The sequence below is a fragment of the Lepidochelys olivacea genome (assembly GCF_965140295.1).
Source record: "Lepidochelys olivacea isolate rLepOli2 genome assembly, chromosome: 9".
In the NCBI taxonomy this organism is placed as follows: Eukaryota; Metazoa; Chordata; order Testudines; family Cheloniidae; genus Lepidochelys; species Lepidochelys olivacea.
Genome location: NC_140419.1, coordinates 56,610,245 through 56,634,332, shown reverse-complemented (window position 1 = coordinate 56,634,332; position 24,088 = coordinate 56,610,245). Strand labels below are relative to the sequence as shown.

Sequence of the window (24,088 nt, the reverse complement as noted above, 5' to 3'; positions counted from 1 at the left end):
CAGGCCCCTGAAAATATGTTTCATTCAATCAGATTCTCTCCTCCTTCTAAGAGGAGCTAGAAATTGGTTCCCAACAGGAGACAGTCAGTGATGTCAGGGGCTGCAGGATAGAGGCACTTAGTCCAGCAAGGGGAAGTGCTCTGAGGTACACACCTATGAGCCTGGAACCTCTGGAGACATGTGCTTTGTGGAGGGACGTGAGGGAGATGAGGGCATTGACACACAAGTCACAGAAGCACTCGTCATCAATCCTGCTTGTGCCTATAAGTTTTTTGGGAGAATCAGCCTTTATGAACACCCATTGGTGCTGGGAGGAGACAGTTATTACTGACCTTCCCTTTCAGGGCAACCAGCCAATTATTCATTCCCCTCTTTCATTGCTTATTAAGCAGAGTGGAGTTTCCATGTTAGAGCCCCAAAAAAAGGAGTGGGATTTACCAGAGGACAGCACCATGGTGAGGAACGTTGATGACTTCGATTTCTCCCTCCCATCCCACCCCCAGGCCATCTTGGAAGGCCTGCGGAGCCTGCGCTCCAATCCGAAGCTCTCCGACATCACGCTGCTTGTGGGTGGGCATGAGTTCCCCTGCCACCGTGGCATCCTGGCCCTCTGCAGCCACTACTTCAATGCCATGTTCACTGGCGACTTTATTGAGAGCATCTCAGCCCGTGTGGAGATCAAAGAGGTGGATCCTGTTGTCATGGAGACTCTGATCGACTTTGCTTACACAGGAAAGATCACCATCAACCAGGGGAATGTGGAGGCGCTAATCCGGACCTCCAACCAGCTCCATTTCTCCACCATACGGAAAGTCTGCAGCCGCTACCTGAGACAGCAGATGGATGCAACCAACTGCCTGGGCATCTGTGCGTTTGGGGAGAACCATGGCTGCCCAGAGGTGTCTTCAAAGGCCTGGGCTTTCCTGCAGGAGAATTTTGAGGCTGTATCACACCAGGAGGAGTTTCTCCAGCTATCCAAGGAGAGGCTTGTAATCTACTTGTCCAATGACCTGCTGCAGGTACAGGAAGAACAGAGCCTAGCTGAAGCTGTGCTTAGGTGGGTGAGGTATGATGAAGCATCTAGAGCCAAGCACTTGCCGGAGCTCCTAGACCTGGTGCACTTGGTTTCACTCCCAGACCAGTACCTGCAGAACCTGCTCTCATTTGAGCCGCTGATCCAGGATTCGGAAGCTTGCAAGGCTGTCATCTCCAGATACCGAAGCACGGTCAGTGCTGTAAGGTATCAGAATGGCCCTGTATAGATGGAGCTTCTGTCCTGGAGGGAGGTTGCCAGGGGGAAAATGATCTGCATCAGTGTGCAACTAGATTCCTAGGTGTGAGAGTCCAAGTCAGACTACCTTTCCACTCTGATGGTGAATGTGCTTTAGAAGGTGCTATAGAAATGCTGAGGGAGATGCCCTAAAGGCCAGCAGAGGGAAGTGGGGCTTTTCCCAGAGTCAGCGAGGCACAGGAATCCAGTGCAGGCTCAGAGGCCCCTAAATCATCTCTGTAGCCAAGCCTCTTCCAGCTCAGTGCAGAAATCCACTGTAGGCTCTGTAGGAGCTTTACCCCAATCCATTCCCACTCAGTGACCACAGCCATTCCTAGCTTCCCTGCCTGGGAAGGGTCTACCAGTTATAGTCGCACTACTATAGCCCACTTTGAGGACACTCCTAGTCCGGTAGATAAGTGGCCTTTTTTGGTTTAGTTTAACCTCCTGCCCAAGTTTAATAGGATAAAGGCTCCTCTTGTCCTAGAATGAGAGTGTCTGCCCAGGAATGGTGGGATAGGAGGAGCGTTGTACTAGGATAGGTTTCAGAGTAACACCTGTGTTAGTCTGTATTCGCAAAACGAAAATGAGTACTTGTGGCACTTTAGAGACTAACTAATTTATTTGAGCATGAGCTTTCGTGAGCTACAGCTCACTTCATCGGATGCATCCGATGAAGTGAGCTGTAGCTCACGAAAGCTCATGCTCAGATAAATTGAGCAGTCTCTAAGGTGCCACAAGTACTCCTTTTCTTTTTGTACTAGGATAGCTATATCAGTTTAAATTTACCCTTAGCTTATACCAGAAACACTTTCCTGTCTAAAGCCTTCAAGGGACTATATTTAAAATGTGTAAATGGTGAACAGACAAATTGAGGTGACAAGTCAGGTCAAATAACCAACTGAAAACCTTCTCCCAACATTTGAGCTCACCCCTCCAGCTCCTGGAAGGCTGTCATAGTTTGTTAATTGTTTCTTCATTTTCACATGCATTAGCACTGCATTTTGGTAGAGCCTGGAGGCATAAAAACCACAGGAAAGACTTCTAAGGTGGATATTTCAAACCCAGCTGGAACCAGACCAGGCCAGAATGCTTCCACGGATACTGTGTGTTCACAAGATTCCCAGAAGACTGAATTAGTTGGGGTACCTTTGAACAAGCACAGAGATTCTTGGGTGCTAATCTAAACCAAACTAATGAGTCTGAGTTCTTGGAGAGGTGGAAAGTTGTTCCATAAATCCAAAAATCAATTTCCATAACACATTCATTCTTGGTTTATTCCAAACAATGGAACAGAGTGACCTTTACCTATTGCTTCACTTTTTGAAATATACCCCACTCACCACATCTCAGGATGCAGGTAAAAACAGCGAGAGCAATGCTGATTTACACATAAGAATGGCCCTACTGTATCAGGCCAAAGTCTGTCTATCCCAGTATCCTGTTTTCTGACAGTGGCCAGTGCCAGGTGCCCCAGAGGGAATGAACAGAACAGGTAATCATCAAGTGATCCATTGCCTGTTGCTCATTCCCAGCTTCTGGCAAACAGAGGCTAGGGACACCATCCCTGCCCATCCTGGCTAATAGCTATTGATGGACCTATCCTCCATGAATTTATCTAGTTCTTTTTTGAACCCTGTTATGGTCTTGGCCTTCACAACATCCTCTGGCAAGGAGTTCCACAGGTTGACTGTGTGTTGTATGAAGAAATACTTCCTTTTATTTATTTTAAACCTGCTGCCTATTAATTTCATTTGGTGACCCCCTAGTTCTTGTGTTATGAGAAGTAGTAAACACTTCCTTATCTACTTTCTCTACACCAGTCATGATTTTATAGCCCTCAATCATATCTCCTTTTAGCCGTCTCTTTTCCAAGCTGAAAAGTCCCAGTCTTATTAATCTCTCCTCATACAGAAACAGTTCCATACCCCTAATCATTTTTGTTGCCATTTTCTGAAACTTTTCCAATTCCAATATATCTTTTTTGAGATGGGATGACCACATCTGCACACAGTATTCATGGATTTACGTAGAGGCAACATGATATTTCCTGTCCTATTATCTATCCCTTTCTTAATTATTCCTGCTGAGGAGTTGGCCCACAGTCTTTGGTTCTTTTATCAAAAGGTAGAACTAGAACCTTCCTCCAAAGCAAATATCCACCTGGATCACCACAGGGAAATCTTGGATACTAGAGACAGACCTTGAATCCAGCTCTATTGATGATGCAGGGGAACAAATTTTAGCATTGAGGGCCCTCCACTGAGAGCCTGTGCGTTCACTTAACCTGCACTGCCATACACAGAAAGGAAGGGAATGGCTCCTAGGACCCATGCCTTAGAGATCATGTTAGATCAAGGTGAACTGCTGCAATTGCACCTAACACAAATATTAGCTGCAAATAATATAATTCACCTTGGACAGCCACCACAAAACCTAGCTGGGTTTTTGTGCAGCCAAGGAAAGAAGTAGATCAGCTCTATTGCTGAAAGGCAAGAATCTGGTACCTGGACCTCATGTGAAGTGACTGATCCCATATATTAGTACCTTGCAGATCAGTTGCATCCTCGAAGGCTTTTCAGGCTTACCACAGCAGTATTACTCACAGTAACTGCCTCCCTCAGTGGGGAAGAGTTCACGGTGGATAAAAATCAATGGAAAAAAAAAACACCTATCTAAAGATAGTTTTAATTAAGATACTTTATAGCTCGAAAATATCTCAACATGGAATAGGGATTATAAATTCTATAGTATGTGACAATATGGCCGATGTTCGTTTGGTGGGTCCTGCACTTTTCTTGGGGGCAAGGCTAAGATGCCACCCCTGGCCCCTGCTCTTGGGCCCCGCTAGTGGCCTGGGAAGTGGGGGAGGGGTCTGGGTTTGCTCCTCGCTCTGAGTCCCAGCCCCTCTCAACCCCTGCAGGTTTCTTACCCTCTTCCCCCTTGGGTGGGGTTGCCCTCAGTCCCCTGCCCCTGTTCCTGTCCCCATTTCAGCCCCTGCTACTATCCTTAACCTTTATTCCTTTCCTTCTCCTGTTGCTGCCGCCCCCGGCCTTGCCTCATTTTCTTTTTACGAGGGCCCTGGGGAGGCGGTTTTTGTTTTCCCCCCCTCTCCTGGCCCATCCGGGGCTGCAGTTCTTCCTCCACCATTGTCCCTAGTGCTGAGGGCTGAGTCAGGTGGCGTGGCACCAGTGGGACAGGATGCACTGTCCTAGGGATGAGGGTTCCATGACCACCGCTCCCAAGAGAAGGAGGCAGGTGGTGGTGGTCGGGGACACTCCCCTCAGGGGGACTGAGTCATCTATCTGCTGCCCCGACCAGGAAAACCTGGAAGTCTGCTGCTTGCCAGGAGCTAGAATTCATGATGTGATGGAGAGACTCATCAAGCCCTCAGATCGCTACCCCTTCCTGCTTCTCCACATGGGCACCAATGATACTGCCAAGAATGACCTTGAGTGGATCACTGCAGACTACGTGGCTCTGGGAAGAAGGATAAAGGAGTTTGAGGTGCAAGTGGTGTTCTTGTCCATCCTCCCCATGGAAGGAAAAGGCCCAGGTAGAGACTGTCGAATCGTGGAAGTCAACGAATGGCTACGCAGGTGGTGTTGGAGAGAAGGCTTTGGATTCTTTGACCATGGGATGATGTTGCAAGAAGGAGGAGTGCTAGGGAGAGATGGGCTCCACCTAACGAAGAGAGGGAAGAGCATCTTTGCAAGCAGGCTGGGTAACCTAGTGAGGAGGGCTTTAAACTAGGTTCACCGGGGGAAGGAGACCAAAGCCCTGTGGTAAGTGGAGATGTGGGATACCAGTAGGAAGAACAAGCAGGAAAACACGAAAAGGGAGGGCTCCTGCCTCATACTGAGAAAGCAGGACAAACAACAAATTATCTCAAGTGCCTATACACAAATGCAAGAAGCCTGGGAAACAAGCAGGGAGAACTGGAAGTCCTGGCACAGTCAAGGAATTATGATGTGATTGGAATAACAGAGACTTGGTGGGATAGCTCACATGACTGGAGTACTGTCATGGATAGATATAAACTGTTCAAGAAGGACAGGCAGGGCAGAAAAGGTGGCAGAGTTGCATTGTAAGTAAGAGAGCAGTATGACTGCTCAGAACTCTGGTATGAAACTGCAGAAAAACCTGAGTGTCTCTGGATTAAGTTTAGAAGCGTGAGCAACAAGGGTGATGTTGTGGTGGGAGTCTGCTATAGACCACCGGATCAGGCTCTCTTCCAGCAACTAACGGAAGTTACTAGATCGCAGGTCCTGGTTCTCATGGGAGATTTCAATCACCCTGATATCTGCTGGGAGAGCAATACAGCGGTGCACAGACAATCCAGGAAGTTTTTGGAAAGTGTATGGGACAATTTCCTGGTGGAAGTGCTGGAGTAACCAACTAGGGGCAGAGCTGTTCTTGATCTGCTGCTCACAAACAGGGAAGAATTAGTAGGGGAAGCTAAAGTGGCCGGGAACCTGGGAGGCAGTGACCATGAGATGGTCGAGTTCAGGATCCTGACACAAGGAAGAAAGGAGAGCAGCAGAATATGGACCCTGGACTCAGAAAAGCAGACTGACTCCCTCAGGGAACTGATGGGCAGGATTCCCTGGGAGAATAACATGAGGGGGAAAGGAGTCCAGGAGAGCTGACTGTATTTTAATGCATCCTTATTGAGGTTGCAGGAACAAACCATCCAGATGTGTAGAAAGAATAGTAAATATGGCAGGTGACCAGCTTGGCTTAACAGTGAAATCCTTGCTGATCTTAAAACACAAAAAAGAAGCTGACAAGACGTGGAAGACTGGACAGATGACTAGGGAAGAGTATAAAAATATTGCTCAGGCATGCAGGAGTGAAATCAGGAAGGCCAAATCACACTTGGGCTTGCAACCGGCAAGAGATTTTAAGAGTAACAAGAAGGGTTTCTTCAGGTATGTTAGCAACAAGAAGAAAGCCAAGGAATATGTGGGCCCCTTACTGAATGAGGGAGGCAACCTAGTGACAGAGGACGCGGAAAAAACTAATGTACTCAGGGCTTTTTTTTCCCCTCAGTCTTCACGAACAAGGTCAGCTCCCAGACTGCTGCTCTGGGCAGCACAGCATGGGGAGGTGACTAGCCCTCTGTGAAGAAAGAAGTGGTTCAGGACTATTTAGAAAAACTGGACAAGCACAGGTCCATGGGGCCGGATGCGCTGCATCTGAGAGTGCTAAAGGAGTTGGCGGATGTGATTGCAGAGCCATTGGCCATTATCTTTGAAAACTCATGGCGACTGGGGGAGGTCCTGGACGACTGGACAAAGGCTAATGTAGTGCCCATCTTTAAAAAAGGGAAGGAGGATGATCCTGGGAACTACAGGCCAGTCAGCCTCACCTCAGTCCCTGGAAAAATCATGGAACAGGTCCTCAAGCAATCAATTCTGAAGCACTTAGAGGAGAGGAAAGTGATCAGGTATAGTCAGCATGGATTCACCAAGGGCAAGTCATGCCTGACTAATCTAATTGCTTTCTGTGACAAGATAACTGGCTCTGTGGATGGGGGAAAAGCGGTAGACGTGTTGTTCCTTGACTTTAGCAAAGCTTTTGACATGGTCTCCCACAGTATTCTTGCCAGCAAGTTACAGAAGTATGGGCAGGATGAATGGACTATAAGGTGGATAGAAAGCTGGCTAGATTGTCAGGCTCAACGGGTAGTGATCAATGCCTCCATGTCTAGTTGGCAGCTGGTATCAAGTGGAGTGCCCCAAGGGTCGGTCCTCGGGCCAGTTTTGTTCAATATCTTCATAAATGATCTGGAGGATGGTGTGGATTACACCCTCAGCAAGTTTGCAGATGACACTAAACTGGGAGAGGTAGATATTCTGGAGGGTAGGAATAGGATACAGAGGGCCCTAGACAAATTAGACAATTGGGCCAAAAGTAATCCGATGTGGTTTAGCAAGGATAAGTGCAGAGTTCTGCACTTAGGACAGAAGAATCCCATGCACTGCTACAGACTAGGGACTGAATGGCTAGGCAGCAGTTCTGCAGAAAAGGACCTAGGGGTTACAGTGGACGAGAATCTGGATATGAGTCAACAGTGTGCCCTTGTTGCCAAGAAGGCAATGGCATTTTGGGATGTATAAGTAGGGGCATTGCCAGCAGGTTGAGGGATGTGATTGTTCCCCTCTATTTGACATTGGTGAGGCCTCATCTGGAGTACTGTGTCCAGTTTTGGGCCCCACACTACAAGAAGGATGTGGAAAAATTGGAAAGAGTCCAGCAGAGGGCAACAAAAATGATTAGGGGTCTGGAACACATGACTTATGAGGAGAGGCTGAGGGAACTGGGATTATTTAGTCTGCAGAAGAGAAGAATGAGGGGGGATTTGATAGCTGCTTTCAACTACCTGAAAGGGGGTTCCAAAGAGGATGGATCTAGACTGTTCCCAGTGGTAGCAGATGACAGAACGAGGAGTAATGGTCTCAAGTTGCAGTGGGGGAGGTTTAGGTTGGATATTAGGAAAACACTTTTTCCACTAGGAGGGTGGTGAAACACTGGAATGTGTTACCTAGGGAGGTGGTGGAATCTGCTTCCTTAGAAGTTTAAGGTCAGGCTTGACAAAGGCCTGGCTGGGATGATTTAGTTGGGGATTGGACCTGCTTTGAGCTGGGGGTTGGACTAGATGCACATGCTGCACCTCCGGGTTTGGGTGGAAGGGCTCATGTTGCCTCTTGTCAATGTCTATGCCCCGGCATCCAGTCTGGAGCTAGCATGTTTCTTTCAGCAGGCGTCCCTCTTCCTCAGTTCTTTGGATCCTCCGAGAGCATAAGTGCCCAAGGGGGGAAAAAAGGGGGTGGCCGGAATGCCACCCCTGGAATTGTGCTGCCCCAAGCACGTGTTTGCTTTCCTGGTGCCTAGAGCCGGACCTGACAACCATGGATAAGTTTGTGATAAGAACCAGCAGATTACAAGAAGAGGTAATTGATGAAAAAATTGCCCGGTTTGTTTATGCAACAAACTCTCGTTTCCGTATGGTTGAGAACCCACACTTCATTAACATGGTTCAGTCATTAAGACCAGGATACAGTCCACCGAACAGAGCAGATGTTGCAGCCAAATCGCTGGATAAACTGGAGGAAAGAAATTGAGCAGTGTGCAAAAGGTCTAGAGGGTGAAATTGTTAACCTGAGTCTTGATGGGTGGAGCAATGTCCATAATGATCCTGTTGTATGTGCTTCTGTGACAACAGAAGAAGGGAATGTCTTCCTTACAGAAACAATTGATACATTAGGAAATGCACACACAGCAGAATACTTACAAGAAGTAGCAGTAAAAGCTATAACAAACTGTGAAAAACAATTCAAATGTCTAGTACGCAGCTTGGTCACAGAAAATGCTGCAAATGTATCCAAGATGAGAAGAAATTTAGAAGAGAATGAAGAGAGTCCCCAGCTAACATACGGTTGCAGTGCTCATTTGATGCACCTCCTAGCCAAAGACTTCAGTGTTCCAGAAATAAAGGCTAATGTTGAAATTGCAAAATACTTCCGTAACACCATTTTGCAGCAGTTGCTCTAAAAAAGTGGGAGGAACCAAGCTAACTCTCCCACAAGACGTGCAATGGAACTGAGTAGTTGACTGTTTTGAGCACTGTATCAAGCACTGGCCTAATTTGATGACAGTCTGAACAAAATCATGAAAAAATAGATGGCACTGTCACAGCCGAAGTTCTCAACATTGGGCTTAAGAGAAATGTTGAACACATGCTGAGCGCCCTGAAGCCTATTTCTGTAGCCTTGAACAAAGTGCAGGGAAATCGCTGTTTTATTGCTGGTGCTGTTGACATTTGGAAGGAACTGAATGAGATCTTAAAAGGGGAAATATGCAATGACAGAGTTAAATTACAAGCATTAAAAAATGAAATGGGACAAGCACTATCTCCAGCTCATTTTTTCGCAATACTAGGTACCAGGGTCAAACATTAACTGCTGATGAAGAGGAGTTGGCTACGACATGGACATCCAGCAATCATCTTCCATAATGCCAACTATAAAAACTTCAGAGCTAAGGGTGAATCATTCAAGAAATATATGTTTGCTGATGTTTTAAAGGAAGTCACACCAGTGAACTGGTGGAAGTCACTTAAGCACTTGGATTCAGAGACCGTTGAAGTGATAATCTCACTTTTAACAGCAGTAGCTTCTTCTGCCAGTGTAGAAAGAATATTTTCTTCCTTTGAACTAATTCATTCCAAATTGAGAAATCGTTTGGGATCTGAAAAAGCAGGAAAGCTTGTTTTTCTTTTCCAGATTATGAACAAACAGGAAAATGAAGGTGAAGACAACTGAGTTAGTTGCAGAAGCCATTTTAAGTTTCTCATATTGAGTTAACTGATATAGTTGATTTAATTTGTTTTTTTAAAATATATTTCATTAACTATTTTAGTTAACAATTAACAAAAACAAACCTGATTTTAAAAAACTTGAATATTTAACTAAATTCAAAAATTCACATGCTTGTTTGTTAAATTATATGTTTGCTGTTGAAGAAAAAAAATCTAGAATACATAACATCATTGTTTTAGTTAACTAAAACAATTTAAATGTCTGTCTGGTGATGTTCTCCTCCTAACACAACAGGGCAAGAAAATCCTCCAAATATTATTGATTAACCTGTTGAATTGGAGATAGTTCACCTCGCAATGACTTCATAAATATCTGCTTAAATTACCTTTGGTAAATGAAATAACCAAACAATTGTTCATTTTCTGATATAGCTGTAAAACTAATCTGAAAAGTTTTCAAAATAAATCACTTAAGATGTATAGTGTGTACTTTCTAAAAATGAAACCTATATCTCTGAGTTGTGAAGAATATATATTAAGGTTATAACACCCAACAAGAATACACTTTTATGTAGAAATCCATGATTAAATCAAGTCTTCCTGACTAGTGATTTAAATCAAATCGACACTGGAAGAGTTTCCTTTGATGGCTAGTAGACAGTAATTTGACGTTTATGTTCTCTTTGTGAAGAGTGCAGCGGGGGTGAGGGTGACGGAGACACAGGACTTTGTGGGCAGGAAAGGCACCTGCTTTCAATGGATAAGCAAGCACAGAAACCCCCTCCAAATGCTCCCAGTGAATGGGAAGGGACCTATGCCAGCCACCATGGTTAACCCAGCTTGGCACAGGGCTCCAGAGCTGTAGCTGCTGGGCAGGCAGGTACAGTGGTTAATAGGCAATAAGCAAGCTGTGCTGCTTGGGCAGATAGTGCTAGTGGGAGGATGTCCAGCAGCAATGCAACACACAGTCTACACTGTGAGCCCTGGGAGCAGCAGTAGCAAGGTCAGTCCACACAGGGCTAAAGGAGGGAGACAGAGTGATTTTTCTACCCAGATAATGTGAATTGTAGCAGCCTCGGGGCTGAAGGAGCATGTCAGGCAGAGAGCAGGCAGCAGGGAATGCTGGCCCAAGCTGAGGCTGCAGTGGATGGGGCTCCCCCAACTCCCTGCTCAGCAGGCTTTGCTCTCTCTCTCCCCCCTCCCATCCCATTTTCCATAACGTAGATGATTTTGGGCTGGCAGCATGCACGTTTCCAAAACTCCCATTGCACCAAGGCTGGATAAACTCATAGGCATGTGCCCTGGATTCCAGAGCCACGTGATGACATTGGAATCTCAGTTTGCATTTAACACAGAAGGTTTGTAGTCCTTCTGGTGGCCAAGGAAAGCTTGAGAATATGCCCTTGAGTGTAAGTGATACAGCACTGTCTGCAGACAGCCTCCTGCAGAGGGAGAAGCAGCCACTAGAGCCAGAGAGGAAGCCACCTGGCTCTCCACCCACCACCAGAAAAGACTTACTGCCATTCTAGAACTCCTGTCCAGGAGAATGAGGAGCTTGGGCCTAGCTGCTGAGCCTGGTGACATGTTTCTTTTATCTCCTATAAGGTGGAAAACAGGTCCTTTGTCCAGAAGAGCCTACTTGCCCTTCCACAGAAGCTGGAGGAAGTGCTGGTGGTGGTCGCGGGTCGAGCTCTGGAAGAGCATGAGGCAGAAGACGTGCAGTTGCCAGTCTCCCAGAACTTTGCCTTTTACAATCCCAAGACCAGTAAGCAAGCAAAACCAAGCCTGTTTCTAGCTGAGGTTCAGGCCAGGCCCAGCATACGCATGTGTGGCCCTTCCTTGCTGTCAATCTCTGAGGGAGGCCATACCCTGTAAGAACAATCTAAGATAATGGGAAAGTTGCAGTCTTGGTGCTCGATCCCTTCAGCAGGGTAGAGCAGTGAGTGGTTCAGGGGCCCAAGCCCTCAGGCAGGGCAGGACACCAAACAATCTAAAGCCCAACCCTCAGGCAGGGTATAGTCAGGGAACTCAGGCCCTCAGACAGGGCAGGGTACCAAACACAGTCTTGGGTTCTAGACTTCAGGGAAGGGTGAGCACCGAACACAGACTAGGAGGCTCCAGCAAGGGGTCGGGTCAGGTCAGGTCCAATTTGTCAACCCGGCTCTGGGGGGAGACAGGCAAGTACAGGCCTCTTGGCCTAAAGAGGGGGAGTACTGCCAAAGATAGGGGGATGCAGGCCCACCAGACTCCACTGCATCCCAGCCCAGGGCCCTAACAGTAGCAGGGCAGTCTGCCACTGGGTCAGCAAGGAATCCCACTGCAACACACTGATCGTGTTTCAGATGCCCCTGCAGCCAGACTACAGCTGGCTATCCCTGGGCTCCTTCCTACCCTCCTCTCAAGGTGTACTTGTATGTCCTCTGTCTCCTCAGGGTATACTGCCAGTGGCAATCCCAGCACTTCTTCAGCATTGGTTGGGTCTGGCAGCTCTGGTAGCTTGGGCAAGTCCTCAGGGTAACTGAAGTCTTCTGCAGGCTCCTGCCTCAACAGTGGGGAAAACATGTCCATCTCCTTTAGCAGCTGCTACCCAAATGAGTTACAGGGCCCGCCTTTTATACTTCCTGTTCCGCCCCTGTGCTTCTGGCATGGTGAGCGTGGCCTTCCTGGTTCCACCCACCGGGGGGCGTCTGGCCTTCCCTCACTGTCAATCTCTGAGGGAGACCTGCCTCTTTGCTACACCCAGGGTTACATCCAGCTCAGGCAGGACTTCAGTGATGCAGATGGCTGAATAACTGCAGTATTGGAGTGGAGTTTCTGTTGTCTACTGGAGGTCTTACACCGCTGCCTTGTTCGAACCACTCTCCATCCCCTGTGCACTGCTGGATTAGTGCTAAGAAGATGGAGCCCTGGATTTGGCCCTAAAAGTTTTGTGGGCAAAGTGTGTGATGCAATAGATATGCAGTCTTTCTCTCTTAAGCTTGAGAGAGAAACTTCTGCCAGTTCCTATGTGTTCTGGTATCTTCTTAGCCTCTGTGTGTCACCTGTCCAAAGCTATTGAGTAGGATCAAGAGGATGAACTCACACAGCTAACCGTGCCTTGGTGTAGTTTGTGCGGGGTGTGTGGGTGGGTTTGCTGATGGTGTGTGGTCCCCTAGAGAGGATGAAGGACCTGAAATCAGGAGACCTGCCTTCTCTTCCCAGCTCTGACTCTGGCTCAGCCACATCACTTAGGCGCTATAGTTTTAAACAAAGGGGCCCAAATTCAGGGGCTACCTTTGAAAATGTTGGCACCTCTTCAGTTTTCTGTCTGTTAGGAGGGGATGATGCCAACCCCCCTTTGAAATGCCAGCTAGTATTGTTTGTATAAAATACATGTGGCAGGACTGAGAACCAGCAGCTGAACTAGCAGTCTGCTCACTGGAAGGCCAATTAATTTCCCCGAGAAGGGCCTGACTGAGAAAAGCTGGGGCTAATTGCTAGGGAGCTAAGGAGATAGTTAACCCATTAACTGGAAAAGCAGAAAGGTGCATAAGAAGGAAGTGCAAAGTGGGAAAGAGAGACAGAAAAGGAAAGTGGGAGGGGCTAGCATGATCAGGGCTAGCATGACCCCTCTCTGGTAAAGAGGGGTGATGTTGGTATGTCCCTGTAAATAGAGTTGCTTCCCAGGCCTGTAAAGGGTGGTGGTCGAGATTAAAATAAGTAAACTACATGTCAGTGTTTTCAAACTGGAGGTGTGAAAGCCATTTGTGTGAGAAGACAGGGGTCTCATTCAGACCCTATGCACAAGAAGGAATGGAGTCTCTCAGTCATTGTCTCCCCATAGACCAAAAAATAGACTCTTCCTCCCCATATCCGTCCCAGGATGCTGGATCCTGATTCCATGGAAGCCAGCAGCCAAACTCTCACTGACTTCAGTGGAGCCAGATTGGACTCATTTATTCTGACTATTGCCCATCCTTATCCACAGGGCCACTAATGGAGGCCTGAACTGGCCCTGGGAGGGTGGGTGATGAGAGCGCCCCACACCTCACGCGGCTCTAGTGTCCAATTGGTTCTAAAATGCAGATTAAAAACAAACAAAAAAAGACGCCTGGGTGCCGAGAGTCTGGTCACAGTTTCCAAGTCCATAACAAGCCGCAAGCTCCTTAGTATCTCAGAGGCCTCGGTTCCTGAGAGCGGTCCTGGAACCATGCTGCGGGGCCCTGTGCTGGTGGCTCACAAACAACGTGGCCATGCCAGGGGCTAAACTACCAGCGAACCCTTTACATCAGAGATTTAGACACGCACAGTAATCAGCCGCATTCATCCTAGAATGAAGCCATTACCAGGGTGATGTAATGCTCTGGGTGTCCTTGGCTTTTGTCATTCGCTGAACAGCTGGTTTCCCCACAGGCTGATGCTCTCGCAATCGCACAGCCTAATGCTAGCTCTATTCCCCAGGTGACAAGCCCATGAGTCAGACTTTCTGCAGCTTGGGTGTGGAGACAGGGCATAATCCTGGCAGACTGATGCAATTGCAGGAGACTTTGACAACATTATGTACGCAAGGACCAGAGCTAATTAACACACACAATTCCCCTGTAGCCAAATGAACATAGCCGGGTCTCAGCCTCCCCGTGCTATGTTGTAAGAGCCTGAGCAAATGTCCATTGAAGTCAATGAAGAGATTCCCACTGACTTCAGTGAGCTGTAGGTCAGGCCATCAGACAGCAGAACAGTTTTAACACAGGTATGCTTCAGTATCGTACAGAAGAGATACACTCCAGCACCAGTGGAATAGTCAGTGGGTAGCCATTGTAGTCCTGCATGGTATGAGAAGTGTACGCAATCTCACACTTCCAGGCACAAACTGATTTCCACAGGCGTGGGGCAGGTTTCCCCTCACGCCATGTACAGTGTGGCACAGACAGGTATGGTGGAAGCTCAAAGCACTGGTGACTGCCAGAGGCAGACACAGGGATTCTAGTACATGTCTACAGTATCAGGGCCAGATCCCCAGTAGGTGTAAATTATTGTAATGCCACTGAAGGTAATGGGCCAGATCCCCAGTTGGTTGTAAATTGGTGTAGCTCCATGAGGTCAGTGGAACTGTGTTGATTTACACCAGCTGGGATGGGGCGCACAGAATGAGGAGATTTCCATTTTAATGGCCAGTTTAGTTTCGATTCTTTAAGAACTGTGGGTGGAGCCATTTGGATACCAAAAGAGGAAAGGATTCCATCAGAATTACACTTGTAAGCTTTCCTCACCTATCTCCTACAGCATTACAGCAGAGATGGCTGAGGAATATTGGGGTGTTGTTTAAGGGAGCCTGCGTAACACTGTTCAGAATAGAATAGGAGCTGTTCTTAGGCTTCCTACTTTCCTTTCCAAGAATACATCCAGAGTGAAATGAATGGCAGTTGTGCAGTTCAATGTATTGCAAAAACTTGGTGGAGTTTGGCCAGTTTTTGTTACTGGCGAGCTGTAAAGACTCCTGTTCAATATTCCTTCCATTTGCAGCAGTACATGAGGATCTGGCTCCAGTGAATTTCCTAAAGACCAGTTGTGCCAAATAGCTAGGGGAGTGTTGGAGGGGGGTAGGGAAATCTGGGGAAGGGACCATTTTAACAGTTCTGATCCTACCCGTTATTTAGAGCAGAGGAGGCATGTTGTCTTGCATTTCGGTCATATGTTGGGAAGACAGAAGCAGTGGGAAGTATGTAGTGGCTTATGCCTTTGGATCTGGTCTAAGCCTTTAGGTTCTTTATGACTTTTCTGTGTTTCAGAAAGATGGATGGCTCTTCCTGACTTTCCAGACTACAATAAATGGGGCTTTTCTCTGGTGGCACTAAATAATTATGTTTATGTCACAGGTATGTAACTTGGGGATCTCATCCAACCCCTCCGCTGAACCTAAGCTGGAACCTAACCTTTGGAATTCCTTGTGTTTCCCTTCACGTGTCTGGGCTGGTGGCCCCACAGGGTATTTTTTTCTGTTTAATGAAACAGAGAAAATAAATGACAAATTAATTTAATAAATGTTACTCTTTCCATGGCATCCAGAGGACATTTTGCTAATAAGCAGCAACTCTGAGGAAGTTCAGTGCTATCACATAGCTCCTGGGCAGTAGTTCAGCAATTTTCAGGTTGTGTAAGTTCAGTGCTCTTTGATTGATTTAATTAAATTAATGAATGGAAGAATGGCCCATGACACCACAGTGCCATGAATTAATTATGTCCCAGGCTGTACTTCATGCTTGGATGGTGTGGTTTTTCGAGAGAGACCCCCTTGTCTCTCTATCTACCATGGTTGGTACCTGCTGAAGTTCATCTCGCTAGGCCTGGCAGTAGCTGGGCTTTTCAGTAGAGGGTTCTCTCCTGTGGATTTTACTCCTTCTCACAATCTGCCTGAGTTTAAATTTGGTGACCTTTTGTTTGTTTGGACTTTAGATTAGTTTGTTTTTATTTTCTGGGGTTTGCTTCTATTGAGCTGCAGCCAGCAGCCTGTGGTGCTGTGTTCTTTGTAAAGTTGTCTTCAAATCACAGTTTAATTTAATGCCTGTAAAGGGGCCTAGATGTCAAGGCAAAAGATGCAGTGTAGGACCACTACCCTGGGCAGGGCTGACTCCACCTTACAACATTTTCTTTCTGTGTGTGATGGATTATTCTCTTCCTAGGTGGCTCCAGGGGGACGCAGAATGACACCTGGTCCACAACCCAGTCCTGGTGCTTCCGTCTCAAGGAGGGTGCATGGAAACTCATTGCACCAATGCTGAAACCCAGAACAAACCATGCCAGTGCTGTCCTCAATGGAGAGATCTATGCCATTGGGGGTAGGCACCATCCGTCTCTCTGGCCACCTCCCCTCTCTCTTGTCTGTCAGTCTCTGATAAGGCCCTTCTGTATGGAGACACCCATAAGGCCAGCTCATTGTCCTCCTTCAGATCCCCTGCTGAGAAGCCTGCAGACCAGCATGCTCAGCATGCTGATCACTCTGGTCAAATTGTTTCCTTGTGCTCCCTGTTTTTTGTATCCGTCTGTTGTCTCCTGTCTTGTACTGAGATTGGAAGCACTTTGGGTCAGGGCCTGTCTCTTTGTCATGTGTTTGTACAGCATGTGGCACAGTGGGGCTCTGGACTCCCGATGCTACTGCAATGCAAATAATACTCCCTGTGCTGTGCTAACCTCTCACCTGTCTCCTCTCTTGGTATGTAGGGACCACAGTGGACACGGTGGAGGTGGAGTGCTATGACCCTTATAATAATAGCTGGTGCCCCATCAGCCCTGCCCTGAAGTATGTTAGCAACTTCACTGCAACTGGATGTCTGGGGAAGCTCTACCTCATTGGCTCTTGTGCTGTCAAGTACAATGCACTAACACTGCAGTGTTACAACCCTGTCATAGGTAAGGAGAAGGAACAGCAACAGGAATTTTGGATGCAAAGGCCCAAGCCTCAGAAAGGTCCCTCCCAACAGTACTGTGCCAGTCCTGGTGCACGTGCATCAACGTGTTCACCTACAACGTGTGTTGTCCTGCATGAAATAGAACCAGAGCATATGTGAGTGTGTGATGCGTGAGTTATGTTTGTGTCAGCCTGTTCATCTCGAATCAGGGGCCAGGGAACGTGGTGCCCATTGTGCAGCAGGAAGCAAGGATTCCTGCTGAGAGACGCTGTAAATTCGGCACTCATTCTGTGTCAAGACCTAAATTCTTTAACTTGGGGTGACTTGGCATAGCTCCATTGCCCTCCATGGAATGATACTGATTTCCACCAGCTTAGGGTTGGTGCTTTGTTCCCTTAGGTACGGTAAAACTCCAAACAGTTGCTGCCCGTTTCATGTAGCCATTTCCAGTTATTTAAAACGTACAAGACATTGAACTGTCTCTGGTAATTTACTTACATGGAGTTTCATAAGACCCAGTATGAGAACATTAGTGAGCATGAACCAAATTTAAATGAGGTAAAAGTGCTACCTACACAGTGATTTAGAGTATTATGGATGAGCAAACTGGGTCAGCCTCAGCTATCATCTCTTCCCCAAAGTGAACCCCAGACTTGTGTTCTCTTCTAGTTCAGGAAATGTTCACTGTGGGCCAGATTGTGAACCTCTTACTCTCCCTAGTGAGTATTAACTTACACAAGCTAGGTCTATTGAAGGCAAGCGGAGGCAGTGTGGCCTAGTGGACAGAGCACTGAACTGGGACTCAGAGCTGGCTTCTACCCCTGGTGCTGCAGTTGGCCCATGGGTGACTTTGAGCTAGCCCCATCACCTCTCTGTGCCTCAGTTTCTCCATTTGTAAAATTGAGATCATGATACTGAATCCTTTGTAAAGCACTGTGAGAGCAATTTATTAGAAGCATGACATAAGAACTGGGTATTATTATAATAATATTGCTCAAGTGAGTAACTGTTTCCCAGGGGGAGTAAGGGTCTCACATTCTGGCCCTGTGTCTCCCACTACCATGTGGACACTCTTTCCCCCATCTGATGTGGTTCTTCATTGGAAGGCGAGGTGTGCTGGCTCCTTTGTGATTCCCTTTCCAGTGCTGCCACTAAATGTGTCTTAGAGGGACAAATGTGCATATGACATCAGCATGATATGGCAGTGGCACATGACAATATGATGATCTATGAGCCTGGAAAGTTATTTTGGAGCTATTAGTGGCTCACATGTTTAGGAAACCCTTTACTGGCAGCCATCCTCTTACTCAGAAGGTCTTAGATACATTGCCCTGAAGTTATACAAAGTGACTGTTATATAAAGTTATACAAAGTTATACAAAGTGAGCATTAGAATACCTTGCGTAAAGGAGTCATATGACAAGCCTATGTTAGCTGGTACCCAGAATCAGCCTTTGCTCTGTCCCTAAATGATACACCAGAATGGTTAAAGCGAGACTGGTGCTGTCTAGTTCCTGTGAAAGAAGAGATGTGTCTTCACTCCATTAGCTGATTTAAATACTGTAGCCCAGTTTAACCGCATATGGACTCACCAGAAGCTTTAACCTTTGAAACTAGCACAAAGATAGATAAATTGAGACAATTCCAAAATATGCTCCCTCTTTTGCCTCTTCACATCCATGCCAGTGTCCAACTGGTCTCAGGACCACAGTTTGCTCCCTACAAGTGAATTACATGCCAGGCTAATGTTAATCAGGTCAGACAATGCATGGCGAAAACCCCTCATGACTGCCTTGCCCAAGGCCCATATGGTAAGAGGTCAGTTATAGGGCCTAATTCTGAGAGTATTTACACCCATATAATGCCATGAATGTAAATGGGTTGACTCCTGATTTACACCAGTGTAAGTGATATGGGAATCAGCCCAGCAAGCTACTATGGTGGGCCAGCCTGCTCTCTCCCGTCCTTGTGACTCTATCACCCTGTGACTCATTAACACCCTGTGATAACTTTATTACTAGTCAAGGCTCCTAAGCACTTTCACTAACTGATGATGGCTGTTTCTGGCAGATGTGTGGAGTGTAATCGCATCCCCATTCATCCCAAAGTACCTCTCTGCCCCGCGCTGTGCCTCCCTGCATGGAGCAGTTTACCTCATTGGGGACAACACAAAGAAGGTGTATGTGTATGATCCAGATGCTAACATCTGGCAGAAGGTAGGTGGAGTGGGTCACTGGGGTGCACCATGCTGGACATGGATTCCCCAGTGCCATGTTGGAAGGAGGGCTCTATTTGATATGTATGTGGATTTCATAGTGCCTAACCCAGAGTATCAGGACACCCCTTCTCTATAACCCTATGTTGGGAGAAAGCAAGGCTTGGTCACAATAGTTATTCAATCCTAGGCTTCTCCACATTGACCCACTAACATGGCCTTGGGTCAGACCACTTCTTCTGTGGCTTGTGGGCAATTTGGCCTGGAGGCTAGTTCCATTCTGCATTCCTTCTGTGTAAGTGTCTGCCACAACCATCTATTGAACTGGGGTTGGAGTGAGGGGCCAGTGAGCTGAGACCCCCAAATTCATTTCCCCACAGCTCAAAGTAAAGCCCCAGCCATTGCTGCTTCTACCACCCGAGTCCCTGGCAATGGGACCCTCAAACAGAGGCTTGTTCTCATCTCTGAGTGATTCTCCGGCCAAAGGGAAGCTGGTAGCTGGTAGCTTTGTTCTAACCCCCTAAATGCCTATCCCAGAGCCCCAAAAAGACCTGACTTGGAGTGAGGGGGCCTCAGGAAGCAACATGGCATAACCCACTTCCCTGGGCCCCGCTGGCCTTCAAGGAGCTGTGTGTTTAATGTTGTTGCAGGGTTGGGTTACACAAGATCATTCTGAAATCCTGCTGCAGCTGTTCACATGGCGTCAGTGCTCAGCTGACCAAGCTGCCAATACTCCAGACAGGTGCAGAGAAAGCCCTGCCAGTCTCTCCCTCCCTCAGCTTCCTTTTTTTCTGCTTATGAATAACTTTCAGTGCTCCATTGGTCACCCATTGGTTCCAGTTCTGGGACTGGTCTGTTAACTCTTTCAGCATAGAATGCACAGTTCTCCTTCCTTCTCTGCCTGTAGAGCAGAGTGCTCCTCAGGTCTAGGATCACCCAGCACAGCTTTAGTAGCATCATCTCTGACAGTTGCATCCGATGAAGTGAGCTGTATGCTCAAATAAATGTGTTAGTCTCTAAGGTGCCACAAGTCCTCCTTTTCTTTTTGCGAATACAGACTAACATGGCTGCTACTCTGACACCGGTCATCTCTGACAGGGGTTCTCAACCTTTCTCTTTCTGAGCCCCCCCCAACATGCTCCATGGCCCAGCTGTGCCACAACATCTTTTGCATAGGTAGAAAGCAGGGCAATTACTCAGGTCCCCATGCCACAGGAAGCATTGTGAAGCTAAATTGCTCAGGCTTTGACGTTAGCCCTGGGTGGTGGGCTTTGGGCCCTGGGTTGCAGTCCTGTGCAGTGAGGCTCTGGCTTTCTGCCCTGGGTCCTAGCGAGTATAATACCAGCTATGCATGGCAGACCCCCTGAACCCTCTCGTGGCCCCCAAGGGGTTGAGAACCATTGGTCTAGGAGAAGCTGAAGGTATCCTGATCAAGTGTCCTTGTGCAAAGTGGGGCAAGCAGGCAGACAGAATGGGCTGGTAACTTGGCTGATTTCAGTTACAGCCCCAGCTTTACTTTGTCTATTTCTTTCATGTCATCCCACCCACCTGTCCTGGTGTCAGGATTCAGTGTAAGCACCGCAACTTCTGGGTATTGCTCTGGTCAGGACTCCCTTCCCCCCCTGCCCCAGCTTTTTCTCACCACCTGTCATAGCCTGTAAGTTCCCAGTAACTGTCATTGCTTTCCAGGTGTGTACAACACCTAGCACAGTGGGGCCTTGAGCCCTGTCTCAGCTTAGACACTACTGTAATAAAAGTGATACTGATAGACTCAGAAAGAAGGGATAGGGCCTGTGACCCTAGCTGGGTCTTATGCCACTTTTGTCCTGTATATATTTTGAGGTGGGGTTATGGAAGTGGAGCTCCGGTAATAGCCAGCCACCCTGGCTGAGTGAACTACTGAAACCTACTTAGCCATGTCACTATGGGTCTAATTTAGCTGTCACTGGGGTCTAAATTAGCTGTTACCACTCAGGAAAGAGATCTTGAAGTCATTGTGGATAGTTCTCTGAAAACATCCACTCAATGTGCAGTGGCAGTCAAAAAAGCGAACAGAATGCTGGAAATAATTAAGAAAGGGATAGATTATAGGACAGGAAATATCATGTTGCCTCTATATAAATCCATTGTACGCCCTCATCTTGAATACTGTGTGCAGATGTGGTCATCCCATCTCAAAAAAGATATATTGGAATTGGAAAAGTTTCAGAAAATGGCAACAAAAATGATTAGGGGTATGGAACTGTTTCTGTATGAGGAGAGATTAATAAGACTGGGACTTTTCAGCTTGGAAAAGAGACGGCTAAAAGGAGATATGATTGAGGTCTATAAAATCATGACTGGTGTAGAGAAAGTAGATAAGGAAGTGTTTACTACTTCTCATAACACAAGAACTAGGGGGTCACCAAATGAAATTAATAGGCAGAAGGTTTAAAATAAATAAAAGGAAGTATTTCTTCATACAACACACAGTCAACCTGTGGAACTCCTTGCCAGAGGATGTTGTGAAGGCCAAGACCATAGCAGGGTTCAAAAAAGAACTAGATAAATTCATGGAGGTTAGGTCCATCAATAGCTATTAGCCAGGATGGGCAGGGATGGTGTCCCTAGCCTTTGTTTGCCAGAAGCTGGGAATGAGCAACAGGCAATGGATCATTTGATGATTATCTGTTCTGTTCATTCCCCCTGGGGCACCTGGCACTGGCCACTGTCAGAAGACAGGATACTGGGCTAGATGGACCTTTGGTCTGACCCAGTAGGGCCATTCTTATGTTCTTATGATATGTAAGTGGCTTCAGATTTAACTCCTCATTGACATGTAAATCCCAGTGTGATAGGCACCATAGAAATACCACAGACAGATTAAATTAGTTAAGATGTTTCTGGGACACCTGGGAGCTCTTTTAATAATAATACTGCAGGGCTCTCACCAGCACTTTTCATCAGTAATGCACAAACTATCATTATCTCTATTGTTTACAGCTGGAGACTCAGCCACAGAGAAGTGAAGTGACTTGCCCAAATTCCCCAATAGGCCAGTGGCAGAGACAGGACTAGAACCCAGGTTTCCTTAATCCTAGTCCAGTACTCAGGCTATTAGGCTGCTATTGTTATAAGCTACCTGTATTTATTGGGTGGGATTTACAAAGTTTACTTTACAGCTATCTGAGCTACAAACTTAGGCCAAAAGTTTCACATCTAGGCACCTAAATTCCCAGTTAAGTATCTGCATGAAAGCAGCTTGGTTTTCAGAGGTGCTCCGCACCTGAAGCCCTCCCTATGGATTTCAGTGGCTCATTTGGAAAATGATTTATTTATTTTAATGAAAGCTTTAAATTCTTCAGTAAGTGCTGGGCCCCAGGGCATCACTGGAACAACGTGCCAGCCCCACTTCAGCACTAGATATGATTGATGCACACAAGTCATGGCAGTTCCCATTCAGATCAGTAACATGGATGTCTCATCACATCTTAACAATGCTGCTGGGTCCTCTAGGAGCTGGGTTGAGATCCCAGAACCTCATTCCACTTATGAGCTCTTTGAGATTTGAGCCCAGAAGTGTCTCCTTATTGCATATGTGCCCTGTGCAATTCACTCAGGGTCTTCCTTGCGAGTTCTCCCTGACCCCCAAAAGAGCTCACCTGGGTTTAGTGGGACTTTCAGCCCAGGAAAGCCAGCCTGGCTGGGTTATGTGTTAGATAGAGTACTTGGACTGCTTTTATGTGGGCTGGTAACCCATCCACTTTGCAGTGAGGACAGAGGATAAATCCCTCCAGTGCTGACAGTCCTCCAGTGCCTTCCCACAATTCCCCCTGCATGCCCAGAAGGACAGACAAGTTCTCCCACAATTCACTGGGAAAGAATCCCAGAGGGGCTTAGTTCACTGCAGTGCGAAGAACCATGGGATGTGCCCCTAGAAGTCCTAGAGAGTGTAGAGCCAATAAGGGCTCAGCAACTGGGATGTGGCTTTTCAGTGTGGCTGCACACACCCAGACTGGACTAATCTGGATGTCAATCACCTGAGTTAACTCTGCACTGAAGACAAACCTGTTCTTCCACCCCCTTTCCTCTTGTAGGAAATGGAGATGGAAAGATGTTTACTTGCAGGATGTTACTCAGACCCTCCATGTTTCTGTATGCAGTACAGAGTTCCAACCAGGGTGTGGCGCCTGGTAAAGAACCAGAGACAAAGCTGGAACTCAAGCTGTGCGGAACTCTGTTTGTCTGTCTGTATATAATGACTGCCTCCTGTGTAAGGCAGCCTGGATTCCATATATTGTGATGTGGTGTGAGTGAGCTATAGCCCTATATCATGACTGATATCTCCTTCAGGTGCAGCTGCTTCACACTCTGCATGAAAACGGAGGCATGGTGCCATTGGGAGGCAAACTCTTTGTGACAGGTGGACGCTGGAAGGGCCTGGATGGTGACTACCGGGTGGAGATGGAAGTTTATGATTGTGCTAAAGATATTTGGACAAGGGAGGGAGCCCTGCCGTGCCTCTGGCTCTACCACAGCTCTTCCTCCATCTTCATGGATACATCAAAGTGGACAGAGCCCTTCCTGGGAAACCATGTCCAGTAGGAGAGGCTGGGACCCTCACTTAGGGCTTGAGTGGTCCTGCCCAGGATTTGGAAGGACAAAGTGATGGTTTATTTGTTTGAATTATCACCATTTTTGCATGTATTTTTGCCTTCATGTTTCATGTGGACCTTGGATTAGAGCAGTGGTCACCAACCGGTAGATCACGATCGACTGGTTGATCCTGGGACCTCTGACAGTCAATCGCGATCTCCAGCTGCTAAAAGTCCAGTGGCACAGTGGGGCTAAGGCAGGCTCTCTGCCTGCTGAGAACCTGGCCCCACGCCACTCCTGGAAGCAGCTAGCATGCCCCT

General features: G+C 47.2%; 1 protein-coding gene across 3 annotated transcripts; it reads left to right on the top strand.

Moving 5' to 3' along the window:
• Window positions 1-452: 452 nt before the first annotated feature.
• On the top strand, window positions 453-23,985 carry KLHL30 (kelch like family member 30; the record flags this gene model as incomplete). 3 transcript variants are annotated; one of them, XM_084639639.1, is made up of 7 exons in its annotated part: window positions 453-1,226; window positions 11,199-11,358; window positions 15,362-15,448; window positions 16,253-16,408; window positions 16,791-16,979; window positions 19,049-19,194; window positions 23,526-23,985. In XM_084639639.1, 7 exons carry the CDS (start codon window positions 453-455, stop codon window positions 23,775-23,777), a joined length of 1,764 nt encoding a protein of 587 aa, XP_084495765.1. In that variant the 3' UTR covers window positions 23,778-23,985. The 3 variants fall into 3 exon arrangements, with proteins under 3 accessions (XP_084495765.1, XP_084495766.1, XP_084495764.1); XM_084639640.1 differs by having other exon boundaries at window positions 453-1,235; window positions 11,223-11,358; XM_084639638.1 differs by having other exon boundaries at window positions 453-1,240; window positions 11,210-11,358.
• Window positions 23,986-24,088: the final 103 nt, after the last annotated feature.